This window comes from Pteropus medius, unplaced genomic scaffold (assembly GCF_902729225.1).
Source record: "Pteropus medius unplaced genomic scaffold, Ma_sr-lr_union100, whole genome shotgun sequence".
NCBI lineage: Eukaryota > Metazoa > Chordata > Mammalia > Chiroptera > Pteropodidae > Pteropus > Pteropus medius.
The window spans coordinates 56,169,354-56,192,246 of NW_024349800.1; the positions used below are offsets into that span (position 1 = coordinate 56,169,354).

General features: G+C 41.1%; 1 protein-coding gene and 1 pseudogene across 1 annotated transcript in view; one reads left to right on the forward strand and one right to left on the reverse strand.

Moving 5' to 3' along the window:
* The first annotated feature begins 2,499 nt into the window (after positions 1–2,499).
* LOC120622600 (uncharacterized) lies at positions 2,500–2,618 on the forward strand (annotated as a pseudogene).
* Positions 2,619–14,826: 12,208 nt separating this feature from the next.
* Positions 14,827–22,893, reverse strand: part of KCNS3 (potassium voltage-gated channel modifier subfamily S member 3) — a 36,408-nt gene continuing 28,341 nt past the window's right edge. Inside the window, 2 exon segments of the mRNA XM_039887795.1 lie at positions 14,827–15,942; positions 15,945–16,826. Of these exon segments, the coding sequence (XP_039743729.1) occupies positions 15,293–15,942; positions 15,945–16,767 (1,473 nt within the window). The 5' untranslated portion in view covers positions 16,768–16,826 and the 3' untranslated portion in view covers positions 14,827–15,292.

Consider the following 22,893-nt stretch of genomic DNA (forward strand, 5'->3'; position numbering starts at 1 on the left):
AGCCAAAAATCTAAACTGATACAGGGGAATATATTGTTCTTATTCTTGCTTAAATATAAATGGACGGTTTCCACTATTTCTCTAAATTTCCCTTAGTTTCAGGGACACTCATTTTTTTAGTATATTCAGTCAGTCTGTAAACCAGCCTTTATGTGCCAGGTATGTACCAAGCTGTGAAAATATAAAGATGAGTAAAAAAAAAAAATCGTATCTGTTTCCAGGGATCTCACATTGTTTAGAGAGTAAGTAGCTGGTATAAAAAGCAAAAGAAATGTTCACATACGCAGAGAGCCCCTGAGTTTAACTGTGGACAGGAGGAGACTAATCCAAAAAAAAGCCTCACTTTGCTATCCCAAGGTCAAACTCTGAAGTTTCTATTACTTTGTTTAATTTGTAGGGAGAGGTGGGATAAGAGGTAGATGGCTCTGGCGTTCAAGGAGCACTCTAATGCATCCCGCTTCTTCTGCACCGAAAGCTTCCTGGACATGAACCGTAAAGCGAAAGGATGAGAAAAGAAGGTTGAGAACTGCCTGCATTGTGGGCCAGGGAAAGAATGCAAATTACATCCCCTTTAGGAAAACCGTTCTCATTCTAAATCTAGAATTAGTCTGAACTGCCTGTGAGCGTTTTGCTTGTCCTTGAAGGAGATATGTGTATTCAAATACAAATTTGTGTCCATGGACCATCCTTAGGTGGCTGAGAGGCCACAAAAAACACAAGCCCTTATTTTCACGTCACGCTAGTATTGACCTTGAAGCAGACCTGGTTTGGCAAGACCTTTTCTCCTTCACACAAGCACATTTGGTAAATGAACCATCATGAATCATTTTGCCCCATGGATGGCCTGTGTAAGAGGATGTAATGAACTTCATGTTGGTGCCTCTGCCAAAATTCATAGGATGAAACCCTAACCCCCAACGGGATGATTAGGAACTGGGACTTTGAGAGCCAAGTAGGTTTACATGAGGTCATAATGGTGGAGCCCCCATGATAGGATGAGCGTCTTTATAAGAAGAAAAAGAAACCCAAGCTCGCTCTCTCTGCCATGTGAGAACACAAGAAGGTGACTGTCAGCAAACCAGGAGGAGGGCTCTCATCAGGCGGTGGATCTGCCAGTGCCTTGATCTTGGACTTCGTAGCCTCCAGAATGATGAGAAATAAATATTACATGTGTGAGCCACTCTGTCTCTGGTATTTCGTTGTGGTAGCCTGGACTAAGACAGAGGAGATCTACAGGACAGATGCTTAGACAGAGCCAACTTCTGTGAGCAGGGAATGCAGTTTCCTTAAAAGGAGAGATTTATACTGTGAAGGGTTAAAGAAAGGCTTTCTCAGCAAAAAAGAAATGAGACAGGAAAAGTGAGGCAAGGCATCATGAGGAGATCTCTGAGAAGGAATTAACCTTTTTCTTTTTCCTTTGGGTGATGGAAACTGTGATATTTAACATTCAGCTTTAATTATTTCTCATTATGTTCTCATTATCCCAAATGCTTAGTAAAATTCATTACATTATAGCTTTATTTTGATGTTGTTATAAGAAATAAAAGGACAAGCAATAAAGAGAAGAGCGTCTTACCTATTGGGGACAGCATGCTGGTGGCAGCAAAGTTTTTGAGACACAAAAGAAATCTGAGAGGTCCAAGAGGTAAAACAGAAATAGCTGTAGATGGCAGTGACCACGAAGAAGCATCTGGGTGTGAACCAACTCAGGAATAGACATTACTCACAAATGCACCAGAGAGAAGTGTTTCAAGTGATTCACCCAAGGAACAGTTAATCTTTGGACAGTAAGATAGGGGCCATGACAGAAGTCTCATGGAGTGAAATGGGGACACAGAAGAGGGATACCTATTATAGTCTGGTGAGAGAGCAGAGGGAGTAGTTAGGAAAAGTTACCTGTAATTGTTGACCTGAGCTGAGTTTTAAAGGATAAAATAGGAGTTAGCCAGAAGAAGGTGGGACAGATTATTCTATCATTCTAGGCAACAAAAGCAGATATTTGTAGATTGATCATTTGCCTCCATCGGCGATCATACTTTCTCTGGGTAACTCTAAAACATATATGCCCTGAAGTCTATAGGATTCTCGTACCGTGCATTAATTAAATTCTCCCTCTGTTTTAACAACTTGTCAAAACATTACTGGATCTTTGTTTGTACATACTTATAAACTACCTCACATGAGGGCACTGAAATTTCAAGGCAGATGGCCCAGAATATTCTTATGTTAATTTTTTAGGTCATCAGAAATTAAACATAAACTTTAAATCTCATTTATTGTTGTATAATACTATAAGCACAAGGAATTTATAAGAACTTTGATGTTTTTATGTTTTCAAATAACTTCAATATAAAAACAATTTAAGTTAGTTGGGGGTCCTTGAAAATGTTTTTTCTTTTAAGAGGGGTCTACATGCTGCTCAATTTGAAAAACACTACTCCAAGCTGCTTTGGATATTGGAAACCTATCTTTGGATTGTGTAAGAACTAAAGACTTCTCGTCTATGACTTTGTCACCCTGAACAAGCTCGATCCCGTCTGATCTCGGAAGCTAAGCATGGTCAGGTCTGGTTAGTACTTGGATGGGAGACCACGTAGGAAGACCAGGTGCTGTAAACGTAAAAATAAAATAAAATAAAAAAGAAGGGATTGTAAGCTGACAAGTTCCTTGCAATTTGTGAGGTTAACCAAGAGTTGCCTCACCTAAAAAATATATAAATGAAAGAAAAAAAAAAAAAAAGGACTAAAGCCTTCTCCAAAAGATGCAAGCCTCCCTCTGCCCACTCAGCTTACCCCACTGTAGCCTCTGGATCATCTTGTCCTCTTACTTCCCAGCTTACACTCTGCGCTAATAGACCTTAGATGACGTTCTCTCTTTGTGAGAAGAAGACAATTATACTGTACCAGAAAAGGCAAACAAATATAGTTGGAAGGTTATTAGTTTTAGAGTCAGGTGATATGAAGTCAAGTCCAGGCTCTGTCATTTACCAGCCACAATCTTTCTGAACCTCAGTTTCCTCATCTACGAAATGGGATAATAATCTTGGCCATATCTATTCTCAAGGATTTTTGAGAGAATTACAGGAGACGATAAATGTAAAAAATACTTTGCAAGTTGTCAAGTGCTCCACACATTTGCACGCAAGAGTAACAAAGAGGAGGGTGAGGGAGATAGGCAGGGGAGTCAGCTCGGCGCTCACTTGGCCATGATTTGCACCACCCTGCCCTCCCTGGTACCACTGGTGGGGGGCAGGGCAGGGCTGGTGTTGCTGACTCCCAAGATGTAGCTCAGCTGCAGGTCTCAGTGGACTGGGATGACTCAGGGAGCAGCTGAAGCATTTTCAAATGCACATCCATCTCCAGATTCAATCTGAACTGGCCACCTAATTCTTTTGTTGTCTTTCCATTTGGAGCATGCTAAGAATGGCAATTATGAAATTTTAAAAGATTCATTGGCATCATTAGAATGAAATTCATCTTCAGAACAAAGACTTGCTCGCTTTGCATACAAATAAAACCTGCACAAAAGCCTGGGATAACTTCCATTTCCTCCTTGGCAGAGTTTCTGTCCTCTAGAAATAAAAGTAATTCCGAGAGGCAGCATGCTTTGCAACTTCATTCTTCTTGGTAATAGCCTGAGCACTGTGGAGGGACTATACGGGGTAAATGCTATATTGAGAATTAATAGTGCTTGTCAAGATAATAACAATCATTTATTAAATGCCTACTATGTGCTAGTTGTTTTTTCTGTTATGTTATTAAATTCGGACAATAATTCTGTAAAAAGTAATGCCATCCCGGCTTTATAGAAAAAAAGACTGAAGTATGGAGAGGTGAGTTCATTTATCCAGGAAAACATAGTGCTGAGACAGAGTTCACCTGCTAGTGTGACTCCAAGCCTGTGCCCTTTTCAAAACACAAATGGAAACTTCCCTCAGAAAAAAAAGGAAATTCCGAGGCATTTCCCAACCTGATGTCCCTGAGTCATGTGCCATAAAGTCTCAGAAGAAGGCGAGGCCAGGTTTGCTCCGGGTCCCCTCTTAAACCAATATTCTAAGAACTGGCCAATGAGGCTTCTTTCAAAATGACATCTATGCACAAGAAAACATTATAGGGTTTGAATGGGAACAAGGAGAAGACATTGATTTTCAGAACAGAGATAAGGTGCCTGTACTGACAGAAGGACACTCTATTATTTTTCCCATACCATGGAAGGAGCCAGGCCTCAGCTAGGTGGCAGAGCTATCCAATTTGTCCCCTCTGGCTGGATAGTATGCTTAGTAAAAAGAACTCTGGACTTCAGGTTACACAGACTGAAACCCCAGCTCCACTATTTCTTAGCGTTGTGACCTTCGGGAAAGCACTTAACCTCTCTGAGCCTTCGCAGGGTTACTGGGGTGATTAAATGACATATTGACTTCAACATGGTATCTAGCTCATGCAGGTGCTCACGGTAGGAGGCCCTGTGCAGATGCACCCCACACCAAAGGAAGGGACACCTTGACTGAGCTAGTCCCTCCCTGCCTCTGAGTTGACCCCAGAAAACTGGCAGCATCATGAACACAACAAATTAGGCAAGGTTCATGGTTAAACCATTCCCTATATACCCATTAATTCACCCCATCTTCACAGGAGCAGGGTTTAATATTTTGATGAGGTGTCACTGAAGCTCAAATGGCAAAATAATTCAGAACAGCAGGAAAAAAAAGCAGCTAATCTCTTTTTCACTATAAAGCATAAATTAGAAATAATAAAAAATGTTAGTAGACACCCAAGTCATCTTAAGGACACTCCAATTCATTTGTCAACTTTATAATCTTTTAAAAATAAACAGACTACATTTTTGAGCAAATCATTTGGGAGAAAGAACCAAATCCTCATCTTACGCATTTCATAGCTTTCTATCTGTAAGACTGAAAATGCCACATAAAGAGAGGGTTGTAGATGGTCTTAATAGTTTAAGGTATTGAAATATACACTACAAATAACAAGTGACAGGGAAAGGAGAGTAAATCTCTCACACATATGAGATGAGACTTTAAAATAAAGGAACTGTCTTCCAAGGACACCCTTCACAGACTTAATCTAAACATTACACGGTAGTACTCTGAGCAGGTGTGCTGTCCTCAGTTTTTATTCTACAGTAGTATACTTATCCTCAGAGTCTAAGATGTAGCTGATAACCATCTGCACTCCTCCACTCTTTTTTCTCATGCAAGAGACCCCTGACCTTCTGCCTCTAGGGTCAGCCCTAGCTCCTTCTCTAGGATGCCCTGGATCTGAGGAAGAGGTACTTGGTCAGCTATGGTCCTTCACCACTAGTCCAGCCTGACTGACCTCACAGCCCACATAAGGTGATGAGAAATCTGCTTCTTTGTTGTTTTTACTTTTTATTTTGGCATAATTTTACACTTACAGAAAAGTCGTAGAAAATATACAGAATAGTCCCTTCACTCAGCTTAATAAAATTATAAAATTATCAACCTAGAATTCCAGTCAAGAGGGCAGAGTAGGTAAATACTGTGTTCACTTTCTCTCACAACCACTTCGAAATTACAACTAAACTACATAACAACCATCATTGAGAATCATCTGAAATCCATCTGAACAGAAGTCCTACAACTGAGGACACACTGAAGAGGCCACCTTGAGACTGATAGGAGGAGCAGAGATGTGGAACGGGCTGGTCCTACACCTGTGTGTGGCGGTTAAAAATTGAGAGAGATATCTCGTCTATAGAGGTCCCCCTGGATAAGCAAGGGGTCCCAGCCACACATCACACTCCCCAGCCCAGGGTTCCAGTGCCAGGAATAGAAGCCTCCACAACATCTGGCTGTAAAAAACAGTGGAGACTGTAGCTGAGACAGAGTGACTGGAATTTCCCTTAAAGGGCCCGCGCACAGACTTACCACTGACAAACTCACTTGCTCTGAGCTCCAGCACTGGGACTGCTAGAAAAGTGCCAGAGATACAGGGAGGTGGCGGGGGGAGGGACAACTGAGTTGTCTGGCTTCAGGGCGAGGGCTGGAGGGGCAGCTTTCTGCGAGACAGAAAAGCTGGCAAAATCTATTGTTTCTTTGTTGAGCTCTCCCTGCTCTGGCATACAGACGCAGGTGACCGCCATATCTGAGTCTCCACCAACATAGCTAACACTGGTTGCCCTGCCCAGATGCTTCCCTGAGACCCCGCCTTCCCCCAATATCCAGGCCCACCCCAGCTGCTTCTAATGGCTTTTCTATACAAATGGCCTGTCTTGACTCTTAAAGGTTCATAAAACCTAAACAAGCAGCATCTGGCTTCAGCCTGCCCCGTATCTCTTGTTGAGCAGCCTCAATCATGGCACTAGTGGCAGCCAGCCTCAGTTTGCAGCTTGACCTCTCAAGGCACATCCAAGCCCAGCAGAGGTGACAGCCACCTGCAGATTGCTTGGTGGCTCACGGCAGGTGGTCCCAGGCAGGGCACAGGCTGTGGCTGAACTTGGCCTGTGGTGGGGCCCCTCCCAAGAGGACCCAGCCTGCGCACCCTGTGGTTGGCTCTGGTCTGAGCCTGAGAACCACCTGAGGCCATATCCATGGACAACACACCCAAAGGGCAGACTAGGCAGGCACTAGAACCCTGCTAAAGTGAATCCTGCTCTGTAGGTCAGCCCCTGCGCAACCGCTCCTCCACTGTAGTCACTGGCCAGTCCTTACTACCCTCAGCCCAAGGGTCAATCACTCCCATTGCCTGGTAAACAGAAACCAAGGCTCAACTACAACAGGAGGGCATACACAACTCATACAAGGGACACACCTGGAGCACCCAGCTCAGGTGACTGGGGAGACTGCATCACTGGGCCTCACAGGACACTTACTACATGAGGCCACTCTACCAAGACTGGGAGACTTAGGAGCCCTATCTAGTACATAGAAAGAAACACAGGGAGGCAGCCAAAGTGGGGAGACAAAGAAACATGTCCAAATGAAAGAAGAGAACAAAGCTCCAGAAACAGAACTAAGCAAAATGGAGACAAGCTATCTATCAGCTGCAGAGTTCAAAACATTGGTTATAAAAATGCTCTATGAACTTAGGGGAAGAATAGATGAATTCAGTGAGAACTTCAACAAAGATAGAAAACATAAAAGTGGAAATAAAAAATATAAAAAAGAACCAGGCAGAAATAAAGAATACAGTGACTGAAATGAAGAATACCTTAGGAAGAATCAATAGTAGATTAGATGAAGTGGAGGATCGAACCAGCAACTCAGAAGATAAGGTAGCAGAAAACACCCAATCAGAACAGCAACAAGAAAAAAGAATCCAAAAAAATAAAGCTAGTTGAAGAGGCCTCTGGGACAACATCACGCATACTGACAATATTCACATCATAGGGGTACCAGAAGGAGAAGAGAGAAAGGAATTGAAAACCTATTTCAAGAAATAATGACTGAAAACTTCCCTACTCTGGTGAAGGAAATAGATATACAAGCCCAGGAAGCACAGAGAGTCCCAAACAAGATGAACCCAAAGAGGCCCACACCAAGACACATCATAATTAAAATACCAAAAGTTAAAGACAAAGAGAGACTCTTAAAAGCAGCAAGAGAAAAGCAATTAGTTACCTATAAGACTGGGAGCTCCCTTAAGACTGTCAGCTGATTTCTCAACAGAAACTTTGCAAGCCAGAAGGGACTGGCATGAAATATTCAAAAGGATGAAAAGCAAGGACTTATAACCAAGATTCTTCTACCTAGCAAAGCTATCATTTAGAATTGAAGGACAGATAAAGAGCTTCACCACCAAGCCAGTATTATAGGAAATGTTGGAGGGATTCCTTTAAGAAGAAAAAAAGATCAAAATATGAATAATAAAATGGCAATAACTACATATCCACCAACAATTACTTTAAATGTAAATGGATTAAATGCTCCGGTTAAAAGAAAGTGTGGCCTAATGATAAGAAAACAAGACCTTTACATATGCTGCCTACAAGAGACTCACTTTAGATCAAGACACACACAGAGTGAAGGCGAAGGGATGTAAAAAGGATATTTCATGAAAATAGAAACAAATAAACTGTGGTAGCAATACTTATACCAGATAAAATCGACTTTAAAACAAAGGCTATAACAAGAAACAAAGAAGAACGCATTTATCCCACTTTGGGTATTTATCCAAAGAAACCCAAAACACTACTTTGAAGAGACATGTGAATCTATATGTCCATTGAAGCATTATTTACAATAGGGAAGATATGGGGGATACGTGGGTGTCCATCAATGGAGGAATGGATAAAGAAGAGGTGGTACATATATACCATGGAATATTACTCAGCCATAAAAAAGAATGAAATCTTGCCACCTGCAGCAACATGGATGGACCTAGAGGGTATCGTGCTGAGTGGAGCAGGTCAGACAGAGAAAGACAAATGCCATATGATTTCACTTACATGTGGAATCTAAAGAACAAAATAAACAAGTGGAATAGAAACAAACTCATAGATATAGAGAATGTTTGATGATTACAAGATAGGAAGGGGGTTACGGATGAATGAATAAGGGGACGGGATTAAGAAGTACAGATTGGTAGTTGCAAAATAGTTATGGGGATGTAAAGTATAGCATAAGGAATAGAGTTAGTTTTTTAAATTATATATATATATTTTTTTAATTTTAAAAAGTTAAGACATTTATTCAATCCACGAAGTGATCCCCCAATTATTCTAACACCCATCTAGCACTATACACAATAATTACAATAATAATGTCTATATACCCTATACTATACTCTAATATTGTAATAATACTATAATAATTATGTACGTGTCAGATGGGTACCAGATTTATCAAGGTGATCACACATAAGTAATGTAAGTGTCTATGTTGTACACCAGAAACTAATTTAATATTGTATGCCAATTGCATTAAAAATTTTAAACTATATTTTAAAAAAAACCGTATATTGTAGTAGTTGAGAGCATAAATTCAGAGATCAAGCCATGTGTCTGGGTTCCAATCCTAGCTCCCTAATTACTAGTTGTGTGACTGGGCAAGTTTTATAACCCCTCTGTTCTTTACTTTTCTCAATGATAAAATGAGAATAAATAGCAGTATTTTACCTCATGGGGTTGTTGTAAGGATTAAATGAGCGAATCTATATAAAGCACTAAAATCCATCCCAAGCACACATGTAATACTCTTACTGTACAACTGTCATTCCAAATACAGCAGCACATTTCAGTGGCATCAAAACTACTTGAAAAACTCCAGTTTTATTAGATCTGCTGATTGAAGATGGTTTCCTGAGATAGACTAAAACATTTATCAGGAATGAAGGATACTTGTGTCAGGCAAACCTGTGCAGCCCCATTATAGAAGTCCGGTGCTCAAGAAGCAATGGAAATCCTTGCCATAACTTTTATAGACCATGGTGATAATTGTCAGCACTCGAATACAATGCTCATGAGGCAGTTATTTGGGGCCCACATTGTTTTTAGAATGCCTCGTTATTTGACCAGGCAATATTGGATTGTCAACTGTCAGCAAGTTTGTAGCAGCTCTAGGAAGATCCCAAGGTTCAGAGAGATCCTCTGCCTGCCTCATGATGCATACTATCAGCAGGGGAAGGGGCAAGATCTGTACCAGCAGCCAGTCAGGGGTTAATATCACACTGAGGAACCACCATGAGTTTATTAGGCAAAGAATGATGTGGCGAGCAAGTTCGAATGATCTGGTTTACTGTCTACACTGTTCAGATTCACTGAATAGATATCGATGTTTCCGTTCATCTTATGTAATGAAAGCTTAGCCAAGAGTGCAATATTAGTTAACGAAAAGAGGCAGAAAGCAATGTTTATTGAGCATTTATATGTGTCCATAATGTACATTATCTCAACCTTGTGAAATGGGCCATATTAGCCCACTTTGAACAGCCGAGAAAACAGAGGCTTCAGAGAGGTTAAGTAACCTGACCATGATCACAGAGAAGTAAGTGGTGAGGCCAGACTCTGAACCAAGCTCTGTACCCCAAGGCCTGTGCTTGTTCCCTGCTTTGCCTCGAGCACCACAGCCCCAGATGTCCACTCCACTGAGAGCTTCTTGCAAGCAGGAGCTGTGTCCTTTTCATTTATATATATATATATATGGTATAAAATACATATATTGAAGTAGAGCTTTTACTAAATTTTTATTGAGAAAATGAAACTGGACATCAGGCAAAATCTGAGTCCTTGAGGATCATCATCCAGAATAAAGTTCTAGGGTCCTCTCCTATCACCTGTGAGGCACCCACAAATAACGACACAACTCTATAAAATCCCTTGTTGACAACCACTAAGAGCCACTGGCACTGGCTGGTTAGGAAAGGGGGCAGTTATATTGAAGGTGTCAAGAATATGCAAGAGAAGGTGGTCCATCTAATTCCTATTATACATCATGTGATATCTTAGGTTTGCCTCTGGGCTCCCAGTGTTAGTTGATAACTCTGGCTGTGAAACCTGGAGTGACGTCTGATCAGGCCTGCATCAGTCAGCTGAGGCCATGACTCCAGCAGCCTGAAATGTGCAGGTCCCCGCTACAGGCCTTTCAGCCGGTTGTGCAGACCCCAGCTGGTTGGAGCCTTCCTGAGAGGCTGGCTGGGGTAGGGTCACATTGTAAAAGGTCTGAAGTGAGAAAGGTATGAGGGCAAACTGGAGTGAGAAACAGAGAAACCATTCGCCAAAACCCAAGGGCAAATGGTGAACAGAAGTCAAAGCCCAGAGTCAGAGCCCGATCATACCCAGATCCATCACAAGCTGGAAGGGCTCGCAACACATTTCCATGGGCTGGCTGGGTGGTCAGGCTGGCCCAGAGGCGAAGGGCATAGCGAATAGGAACTATTTTTGCCCCCATCCTCAAAAAAGCAAACCAACCCCCTTGAGAACTTGGAAAGACATATGCAAGTGGGGTGAGATGTGTCTGCAAACTTTATCTTGCTGAGCAGAGGGAGAGCTGAAGATGAGGACTGGAAATGTGCTTCCACGTGGAAATGACCTTCCACGATTCATCTTCTCTGTGACACCATGGACCATACACTTAGACTCTTCCCTTGCTCCTGGAATATGCTGGAGTTGGTCTAGGGAAGAATGGGCCATGTGTCTGACCCTGGGCCTTATACTCCATTCGGTCCACAATTAGAACTGCTCAGGCGGAGTTATCTTTATCGAGGGAGAGAATCCCTTGCAACCACGGATTTGCTGACAGAATTTATGAATCCATCATTAGCTCTTCAGAAACAATGAGGCTATTTCTTGCTGGCGCTCAGGGATGAATGCATGTTCTGTGCATGCTGACAAACAACTTTTATAGTTTATAAATATCATAGCACGTGCTCCCGACTCCAAAGGGAATGAATCCGGTTCGCCTGCTGCAGACAAGGCGCAATTTCATCAGATAATTGCTACTGGAAAAAGAGCTCTGAGTGTACTTCATACATCTGGCCTTACTGCACCATGGAACTTTTCGATAAAATATATACTCACATTGGAGGCTGACAGGATTAATTTGGATAGAATGCTGAGTTCAAATAAAGCTACACGATGCCGCAGGAACCAAATATTCTGTTCATTGATTTTCTTAATGATGCAATAAAATTCATCATAGACACACGTGTAGTTATTTCTTCTCTGTCTTGTCAAGGAAGGAGGGCGTCACGATAGCTTCTTACAATCGAGTGTTTGTAGAACATATGTGAAGCATTTTTTACGTCTTCACAATCGTGATCTTGTTCTCTTTCCAAAGATCAAGACACTGAGGTTAAGAGAGGTGAAGTGGCTTCCCAAAGTGCATTCAGAGAGAAACAAACAGATCTGGAATGCAAAAAAAGATATTCTGACTCCGGGTCCAGTGTTTTTTCCCCATCTTCACATCCCTTGCATGTCAGTGACATTTTCTGTTTTCCAAAAACACTTCTAATCCACTTAAAAGTTGTCACGACATTAAATGTGACTCTTCTATTTTAGATTTTACATGTCTGGCTTTCAAATTAGCATTAGTATCTTTTCACAGAATGATATTTCATAAATTACCTTTCTGCTGACACCTATAAATGTCTTGACAGTCAAATTGTGTTTAATTTTATCAAAAGACTGCAGTCAGACAGCAAAAGATTTGGTCTTGCATGGGTATCACCTGAGATAAGCCAAAAGTCTTGCATTATAATAATACATGGAATACCATCTATGGAGTGCATAGTATACTCCAGGGCTTAAAGAAGTTAAACGGCTTGTCTATGACCACAGACAAAGCTAGGATTAGAACTCAAGTTTATCTGACACCAAAACCCATGTTCTTATCCACTGTTCCTTTTTCCCAACCAAAAAGATTAGTTTATATTAGAGCATCACCAAAATTAAGGCTCTTTAGTAGCTGTGTAATTTTGGTGTAGTAGGCGAAGTAGCTGCCCCCAAAGATATCCAGGTCCTAACCTTTGTGACCTGTGAATGTTACCTTATATGACAAAAGGGACTTTTCAAGTGTGATTAAGTTGGGGATCTTGACATGCTGGATTATTCTAACCATGATCACAAGTGTCCTTATAAGGGTGAGGCAGAGAGAAGTGTGACACCGAGGACGGAGAAGGCAGATTGGCATGACACGTGCACAGCCAAGGAATGCAGGCGACGGTCAGAAGCTAGAAGAGTCACCAAATGGACTCTCCCTCCAAAGCCTCCAGAAGAAACGAGCCCTGCCGACCTCTTATTTTTAGCCGCTGAGACTCAGTTCAAACTTCTGAACTTCAGAACTGTGAGAGAATAAATTTCTGTTGTGTTAAGCCACCAAGTTTGAGATAACTTGTCACAACAGCTATAGAAAACTAATACCCATAGCAAGGAACCCACCATCTCACCAAGTGGAAATGAAACAGGCGACCTGCGTGGACTGTGGGAAAGCAAAGAAGGCACTGCGGCTCCTTGTGGCTCAGGGCCTAATGACAGGGTGCCAATTGTGACTGAAGAACACAGCAGGGCCTGAGGTGAGAAGGTGCTGACCTGACCGAGCCCACAGCGAGGCCGCCACAGCCACTCACTCCACACGCTGCCGAGTGCTCGGGTGAGCCACCCCCAGGCAAAAACACAACTCCTATGTGGCCCCACAGAAGCATCTAGGTTTGGGGGCTCTCCTTCAGAACCCACCAGCTGAGAGACATTCCTGAATTCTTGCAGAACCACAGCTTCCCACTCTGCCTGCCACTCAGGGTCAGGGAAAGTCCTCAGAGCCCGCTCCAGCTTCAAGGGCATTCTAGAAAACTCTTCTCTGGAAACAAAAACATGTTCACATTGTGGGTCAGGAGAGGGAAGGTTCAGAAGCCAGCATTTTCCCCTTTCGACGGTCATACTGGAAAAATCCAAGTCTGACAGTTCGTTGCTTAGAGTCTCTTCAGATGAACTCTGTCCTGATGCTTCCTTAAAGCCTCTCCCGGACACAGCAGAGAAGGCAGTGTGACACAGGGGTCAAAATGCGGGCTCCGGCATCTGACCCCAGGTTCTCAGGCCAACTCCACCACTTGTGGTGTGAACTTAAGCAGACCACTTTACCTGACCACCTGTTTCCTGATCCTAAAATGGAGGCAGCAATAAGCCTTTGCTCCTAGGGATATTATAAGGAATAAATGAGATTATATAGTAAAGCACTTACACAGTAGTTTATTGTTATTGTTGCTGCTGCTGTTATTACTACTTTACTACTACCATTACTTTTACTATTATATATAACCAGTCTTCAGTTATGGGAAATCTTCAAATGGGAAATCTTTAATAAAACCAGATCCCAAATTCTATTGCTATGCTTCAAAACTATATTTCTGCCACCATCAAAGGCATTTGGAGGGGAAAGGAAGATTTGTTTTTTAATGGGCAGGGGATGACACACATGCATGTAATAAACCTCCATATTTAAAAGTGACCATAAACCCTGTCCAGTGACATCCATCTCACAAGTGACAGGAACGTTAAGAGGAGTGATGAGTCAGAGTTACTTTCATCAGATAACCTAGAGACAATGTCCTTTTCAATGAAGTGCATCTGCAAACATAAAAAGTTGGGTAAGGAATCCACGTGGCTCTTCTATTCAAAAGATCTCAGGAAAAGAACGCAGCCTGAGGGCATGAGTTAGAGTCACTGTCCATCTCCACAATGAAGACTTTAGCTGAATTCTCTCCGCATGGAATAGAATTGCATTAGAACTGTCATTGCTCTGGAAATGAGTATGTTTGTCTTCTTTTGTTATGAGAGGTTTCTACAAAAGGTGTAGATGTTACTGTCTCCGAGGCTATTTTTAAGTGCAGGCTCATTTTATAGCTGCTGGCATAGCTTGTTTCGGTGATTTAAGTTTCACTTCTCTGGCCAGAATAAATCATATCTGGTTGTGTTTTACAACATGTCTCGTTTCTTCTATTCTCAATGTATCTCTGCCTGTGAGCGTGTTGGCTTCCTCTGCTCTATGTAATTTTCAGGTGAGGAGGTTTTATTTTAGCAGCAGAAATTATAAAATTATGTGTGTGTGTGTGTGTGTGTGTGTGTGTACATCTGTAGGGGCTCATGTTTCATTCATGCATGCCAATTTGAATATGTCCTAAATATTTATATGTTTAATCAGTTTACACTGGACAGTGTGTTTAATGATGCATGATCCTTCTACCTGCCAACCACCACGCAGGCTACTGAACAAAAGAAATAGCCCATTGTTGACATATATCCAAAATTCAAAAACATACTGAAAGTCCTCTCAAGGCACCCAAATGAGAATTTTCCTTCCAAGCCTATTTACTAAAATGTACTTACTTGACATAAAAACATAGAACCAAGACATTCTCCATACTGAATTAGGCCATTTATTAGGCTCCGAATTTCCATGTCTAGAACGTGAACATGGATTTACATGCATTGACTCATTTTGTGCATTTTACATACATGTCATCCTCAGTTGGCTGGGCCTTTGATTCTACTTGTCAGTAATTTACAGTTAGCTCAATGTGAGTAAATGATAAACACAGAATGATGTAAGCTGTAGCAACAAATCCCACCCAATACTATTTACCTTTTTCTCCAGAATCATATAACAACTCTCTCATAAAAAATAAATTTCAGAACAAGGCATTTAATTCACCTCACTGAAAAAATAAAGACAATTCTATTATTTCAGAGCAAGGAATGTCCAACTATGGCTGAAAGGTACACCCTGAGAATTAAATGATTTTAACAAACCCATTGAGGTTTATAAAGCTGTGTTAACCTAACATCAGGAAGGGACACAAGATACAGGCACAAACACCTCTGCTCATTTCGCTGTGCACCTTTCCAAGGATGCCATGTTATAAACGTCCTCGGTGTCCTCGATGCTTGAGGCATCTGTGGAATCAGGGTCGCCCATCACAATGCCCACAGAAGATAGGCTGGTAATGAAGGCATGCATCCGCTGTGCATAAATGTCCCTAATGTTAAAGTAAGGTAGCTCATGACACTTCTCCGGTGGGTCCTCACCACACTGATCCACATCGATGTCCTTTTGTTTCTGGTAGTACTTGGAAAACTTGTTGAAGATAATGGTGATGGGAAGGGCCACCACCAAGATGCCGCAGATGATGCATGTGCTGGCGATAAGCTTCCCGGCTAAGGTGACTGGGTGGGTGTCTCCATAGCCCACAGTTGTCATGCTGATGGTGGCCCACCACCAGCAGATGGGAATGCTGGTGAGGCTGGATGTGTGGTCATCTTTCTCCACAGAGTATATGAGCACAGAGAAGATGGAAATGCCCACAGATAGGAAGAGAAGCAGCAGTCCGACTTCATGGTAGCTGTGCCTCAGCGTGGCACCCAGAGATCGAAGTCCTACTGAGTGCCGGGCAATCTTAAGAATTCGGAAAATCCTCATAAGCCTGAGGATCTGGACCACTTTGCCCATGTTCTCAATGTCCTCACTCTCTTCTCCTTGGTGTCTACGGCCAACGTGGCATAGAAGGGAACGATGGAGACAAAGTCAATTATGTTCAGAGGGTTTTTCCAGAATTTCTTTTGACAGGGAGCAGCCACCAGCCGGATGGCAAGCTCGCCGGTGAACCAAGCGATGCAGGCGATCTCCACGCCTTCCAGCACAGGGTCATCCACCTCTCCATCCTCATTCTGGAACTCCAACATGCTGTGGACACACATGGCCACAATAGAGGCTAGCACCACGCTCAAAGAAGAGATGGCGATGAGCTTGGCAGACAGGGAGTAGGCTGGGTTTTCCATTCGAATCCAGATCTTCTTCCGGAGCTGACCAAACCTCAGCTTATCAAACTTCTCCAGCTCCTTCTCAAACAGAGACGACTCTTCAAAGGAGGAGTCGGTGCTCACGTCGTTGCTCTTCTGCTCCCAGTCCTTCTCGAGGTTCTCCTCCTTGCGTTCCTGGTAGCGATTACTGCAGCAGGAATCGATGAAGAGCTCATTGATGCCCCAGTACTCAATCTCCTGGCAGAACGAGAACACACACAGCTCCTCCATGACATGCAGCTTCCCTGTGTAATAAAAATTCAAAACATATCTGAACAGAGAGGGGTTCCGATCGAAATAGTACTCTTTATCAGCCACACTGTAGTCATCACACAGCTCCAGAATCGCCTCCTCCGAGTGGCAGGTGAGCAGCTTTCCCAGTCTCGTGTGAGGAAACCGCAGGAGGGTGCTTTGGTTGACAGACTGCTTAAAGCCCCCCACGTTCAAGTTGACAAGTTCCTCGTCTTGTCCAGGGCGATGGAAAAACTCACCAAACACCATGGTGGATACGGGAGGCAGAGAGCTGGCTGGGAAGGGAGACGAGGAAGTTCACGTTGCACCTGGAAGGAACACAAGATGGCATTAGCACTGATCCATCCGTGTGCTTTGCCAAGCGTATTTTTAATGTGCCCTTATCAGGATGATGGGCTACATTAAAAGCAAAAGCAGGAAATGAAATAAAAAGGGATACAGCATTACACATTTTGACTAAAAAAAAAAAAAGTCAACACAAAACAGATGTTTTTTCAAAAGACTGGGGTTGATAAATCCATTTTTTTAGGGAAAAAAGTGCCATATAATTTTTACGAACACTAATTCTTATTTGTCTATTTATTAGGCATCTAAAATTTACTTCTCAGCACCCCCAAAGCAATGTGTTTAGGATGACTTACACAATACAAGCATCTCCAGTCTCAACCATGAGGCTCCCATGTTTGGGAGTGCTCAGTTCAGAGGTGATAAGCCAGCTGCTGCCCAGTTCGTAGCTCATCGCTCCCTGTCCCTGAGGCTCGGTCACATACCCTCAGAAACAGCATTCTCCTCTGCTCTGTGCCTCACCCCCAACCCACATCACGGGGGTCTCACTCAGCTCAGCTCTTACAAGAGAGGTATGTTTCGCTCCTTTAAGAGAAAGCCTTGTTCCCTAGGTTTGGATGTGGACAATCAAAAGGATATAATTATCTCCCTGTCCTTAAGTACCCTATATCTTAAAGATATCGTTACATTCCACGGGATGGTGTTTCAGGTACATCCACAAAGGAAGAAACGGACTCAGGAAACCTTTTTAAGTTAATTGCACTATCAATTTCCTGACGCAAACACGCTCCTCTCCACTGCTTCCCTCCCCTCCCAGATCCTCTCCCACACACTCTCAATCCAGGGTACTCAAGTTTATACCGGCCCAGCACATTTAATCTTGACACTCACCAGGGTGTACCAGACCCATTTCTCAGAAAGAAAATAACAGATTTTGACCATCGTTCAATATGATGCTTCCACTGAACAGATGGTGCTGTAAGAGAAGGGGAGGAGATTTTCCCATGAGCTGACCAACAGGAGGAGAAGGAATTCTCACCAACAGGCACCAAAGTGTGTGCAAAAGCAACATCGCAAAAGCGATCACTCAACGTCATCGATAGGTTCTGTAACGTTAAGTGAAATGACATATAATGAAACCGACTTTACCATGGGTTAAATTGAAATAAACAAGAGTTAAGTTCCTGTGGCACCTCATCACCACTATGACAAAATGGCATTGAATGGTATGCTGAGACTCAAGGACCTGCTGTATAACAGTCTGAAAGGACTATCCTGTAGGCAAGACCACTAAACAATCCTAGTCAGTTGAGTGAACACGGTTGTATTTGTGACTATGACTTAGAAAGACCCCATTGGCAGCAGGGCGGAAGACTGCTAGGGGGACAGGGTGGGGCCAAGGAGACAGGGCTTTGATAGAACAGGTGACAGGAAGTGAGAGGACCCAAACTCATATAGCAGTGATGCTGCATATAAAGAAGAAGTGATAAATTGAAGGCAAGTTCATAAAATAGAATTGGCAATATTGGTGATTGACTGAAAACAAGGAACAAGGAAGTGGAAAGGCTAAAGGGGGGTGTATTTTCTATTCTACATGAGTGGTCAGATGGTGACGTCATCAGAGGAGGCAGCAATGTTGGAAAGGAATTTCTTGTCCCTTATGTTTATAGAAAACCAGGGCTGTAGGCAAGACAAAAGATTCTTCCTCTGAAAAGGACACACTAGAAGACGCAGCCTTCTGCCATCCACCCCAGGAGGCAGCTTACAGTCATAAAGAATACATGGGCATCTGCTCCCGAGACGCCAGCGCTGAATGTGTTTCATAGCATGGCCTGACACACCACTTAATAGATATGCTCACAACTCCAAAAGACTTGATTTTTTTCCAACTCTTGCTTTCTATTTTTAGTTGGATGTCTTCTCTGAAGGACCTAAATAAGAGCCATGGCTTGGTCCAAATGTTTACGGAACTTTAGCTCTCTGAAAGCAGGCTTATGCTCATGGCAAGGATGGGAGTAAAATGCTCCAAGGAGCTAGTTTTAGCTGAGCTGACATTAAGACTTTAATGGATGTTATCTTCTGGTGGCTTATTTTTCATCTCCTTGGCTCTCCTGAAAAGCCACAGTGATAGAAAGCCAGTGTCTGCCTCCATGATACTATCTGTGTAAGTTGGTCTCATAATCCTTGGGCAGGTAATCCATTTACTAATCATACTGCAGTCATTTCTCTAAAAAAAAAACACTATTATCACCCATAATATTAGTCTTCCTGCACTGTCCTCCTGGCTTTTTGCTCACCCTATGCCAGTGAAAGAGCCCATTATGTGGTCCCTTAATTCCATGAGGTCTAATAGTAAAAGCAACATGCATCATAAAACCAAGGGTTCTTTTTGTGGGGTTTTCAGAAGAGAGAAGAAGGAACGCATCTCTGGATCAGATCCGTTGCTACAGCTCAGAGGTCAAGCTGAGCTTCTCCAAGTCACAGTAGCCGGAGTATACTGTTGGTTTCCTAGGTTGTGTCTGTCCCACAGCAGGTGACAGGCAGGGAAGGAGAAACTTCCGCCTCTACAAACCGTAGTGAGGGTCCCTTACACACAGACAGGCTCTCGCCAGTGTAAACATTCCTTATGTCATTTGTCCCTCACAACTACCCTGAAATTTTGCAGGTGAGGAAGCAAGATCGGGAGAGATGAGTGGGTATCACGCAGCTATTAAGGGTTAAAGCAGAGGCCCTGCCAGGGCTCCTTATGCCAACCCCCATGCTCTCTACAGCATGCTGGCTCACGCGTTCAGAGTGACACAAAAAAAACCCAGACACTGAACATCAATACTTCCAAGATTCCTATATTCAGGCCAGCATTTATTTAACTGCCATTCATTCACTCCTATTCAGAAAACATTGACTAGCTCAAAGGTAATCTATACTTCTTTACATATATTACTTATGTATTTTATATATTTATATATTAATTGTATATTTGTATATTATTAAATAGTAAATATACATTTATATATGAAGGTATATATATAAAGGTATGTACATATGTATGTATAAAGTGAACTATGTATGTACTAAATAGAAATATGAATCAATTCCTCTATAAGTGGGCAAACTGTCTTAATTCTCACTCAAAATATATATAGAAAAAATAATAAAAGAAATAAAATTTATTAGGTAAAAGCAAAATAATTTTATGGGAAAACATGCCTTAAACAGAGTTAAAAAAAAAAAAACACAGGAAAAAAAATTTGCCACTTATATCACAGACAAGAAGTTAATATGCCTAACATATAAAGACCTTTAAGTAGAGAAGAAAAAAGGCAACAACAATAAAGAAAAATGGACGAGCTATGAATAGGCAGTTCACAGAAAAAAATTCAAATGAGCCTTAAGACAGGAAAAAAATGCTCTGCCTTGAACATCATAAGATAAATGCACATTAAAACTATGCTGAAGTAGCATATTTAATCTATCTAATTGGAAAAAATCCGAAAATTGGACTATACCCAATTAACAAGTCTGTGGGGAAGCGGGCATCTCACACATTGTAAGTAGGCATGATTATGGGAGGAATTTGGCAAAATCTAGCATAGGCATTTACCCTTTCACCCAGTAGTCCTCTTCTAGAAATCTCTCACAAAAAGAGACAGGCAAAAGTTAAATACATTTGCATAATCAGAAACAATCCAAATATCCATTAATAGAGGATAGGCTGAATAAACTATGGTCTATCTCTCTCTATATATATATGCAATGAAGCAATTTCTGGGATATATTAGTTAAGTTGGGGGGGATATCCGTGTGTGTATATATATATATATATATACATATACATATATATATATATGTATATGTATATATATATATACACATACACACACACATACACACATGTGCTTAGCTATTAAAAAAAAAAAAAAGAAACAGTAGAAGGAAAAACCAAAAATGAATAAAATGCTTCCATCTATGGGGAAAAAAAGAACAGGAAATTGGAGACAGTGTTGGAAGCTGGACTTAGGAACCATGTAAATGTTTTAAAATTAATAAAAATAAAAGTAAATAAAAATTAAAAAGACAATCCCCCAAATTTAATCTTACTGTGTATCAACTTGGTCATTGACCTCAAGAAGATTAATCATTTCAAGGTTTTTTAAACATAATAATTTAACTATACATCTCTAGTGGGATATACCCTAGAATAAATAAATATGAGAAATCTTAAATTTTTTTTATTATTATTATTGATATAATTATTCTGAAACTTTTATACACACACAGGGTAAAGTAAATATAATAAAGGATTATGTTAATGTTATTAAGAACCCCCAAGATTTGGGGTGTAAGATAAAAAAATACAAATACAAAAATCAAAGAAATTAAGTAAAATCCTGTGACCCTAAATTTAAAATGAGAATATCAATATGAATTCATGATTTACTTTTTGTTAAAAAAAATATATCTTATTTCCACTGAAAAGGCCCAGAACAAAATGGCCAACTAGAGTGGATGCTGTGGAGCATCACATAGATCCCCTTTAGGACTGAGACATTCCCTCTCGCACCTGCTGGGAGTGTTAATAGCTAAGGGCTCTCAGTTAAGTCCCTCTTTGGGAACCACCCTCAGCCAAAGAGAGCTGCCTCACTCAAGGTCACACTCACTCCCCAGTCTATCTCACATCCGATGATTTATCTATGAGGGGGCTATCAAGACCCAGCACCCTTTTTTCAAGGTAGATAATCCTGCTCCAAAGCTCCCCATAGGATCAGCTGAGGTTCCTGTTACAACCTCATCAGAGTTCAATTCTTCTCTTTGACCAACTCTACTTCCTTCATTTCCTTCCCTTCTTTCAGGTGTTGATCCTGAGGGCATCTCCCAACAAATTTCCTCCACATAAATCTCTGTCTCAGTCTATTTCTCAGGGAACCCAACTGAAGACACACACCCAGGAAGAATGAACATCCTGAACTTGTGCAAACTGAGGCATCAAAATACAATTTCTCACTAAAAGAACAAGGACTCCTTGGAGAAATAGCCAACCCCAGATCTGATGCAAGAAATGTACAAGATAAGCCTGGAATATCTTGTTATACCAGAAAACAAGGAAGCTAACAGCAAGATCAAAGGTAGAGTTAAAAGGAATCAGGGCCAACTTAAGGAGACTCCCACTGGTCAAATATGGAAAATTTGTACATCAAAAAGAAAAAGAAATCTTTAATGCACTGAAACATATTCAGTATGTTAAAAACCCTAAGTTCTTAGTAGTATTTTTAAAAAAGAAAAAAAGAAATCACCTTTGGAGGGTAGTAGAGTACCAACGCATTATTTCTAAATGTGAGAAATATAGCAAAAAATCAAACATTTATCCTGCATGAATTATATCTTACGAGAACCATGTAGTAGTTAATAAGGAAGATTTTTCTTTATAAAAATATGGCCGATAATTCAAAAACAATAATAACAGAAACCATTAAGATGGTACACTAGGGAATATTTATTTAGGTTAAAAAACACAAACAGGTTGAAAGTAAAAGGATGAAACTATAGTCAAAATAGAGTAGGAGTGACTACACTGATATCACACAAAATAAAACTTAAGACAAAAATTGTTACTAGAGACAAAGCGAATTTTATAATAGAAGAGTCAATCCATCAAGAAGACATAAGAATTATAAAGAGACATGTACCTAGCAATAGAGCTCAAAAATACTATCTCTATTTGCAGAGGACATGATTATGTATACAGAAAAATCCCATAGAATTCACATATAAAAATTTTAGAACTAATAGATAAGTTCAGCAACGTTGCAAAATACAAAATCAGTATACAAACACTAATTGTGTTCTATAAAACAGCAATGAGTAAACACAAATATGAAGTAAAGAAAACAATTCCATTTATAATAGCATCAAAATGATATTATTTAGAAATAAATTTAACAAAAGTGGTGCAAATTTGCACACATGAAAACTACAAAATACTATTGAAAGAGATTACATAACACATAAATAAATGGAAAGACATTCCATGTTCATGGATTTGAAGACTTACTATTGTTAAAATGATAAACCGCCCCCAAATTAATCTATAGA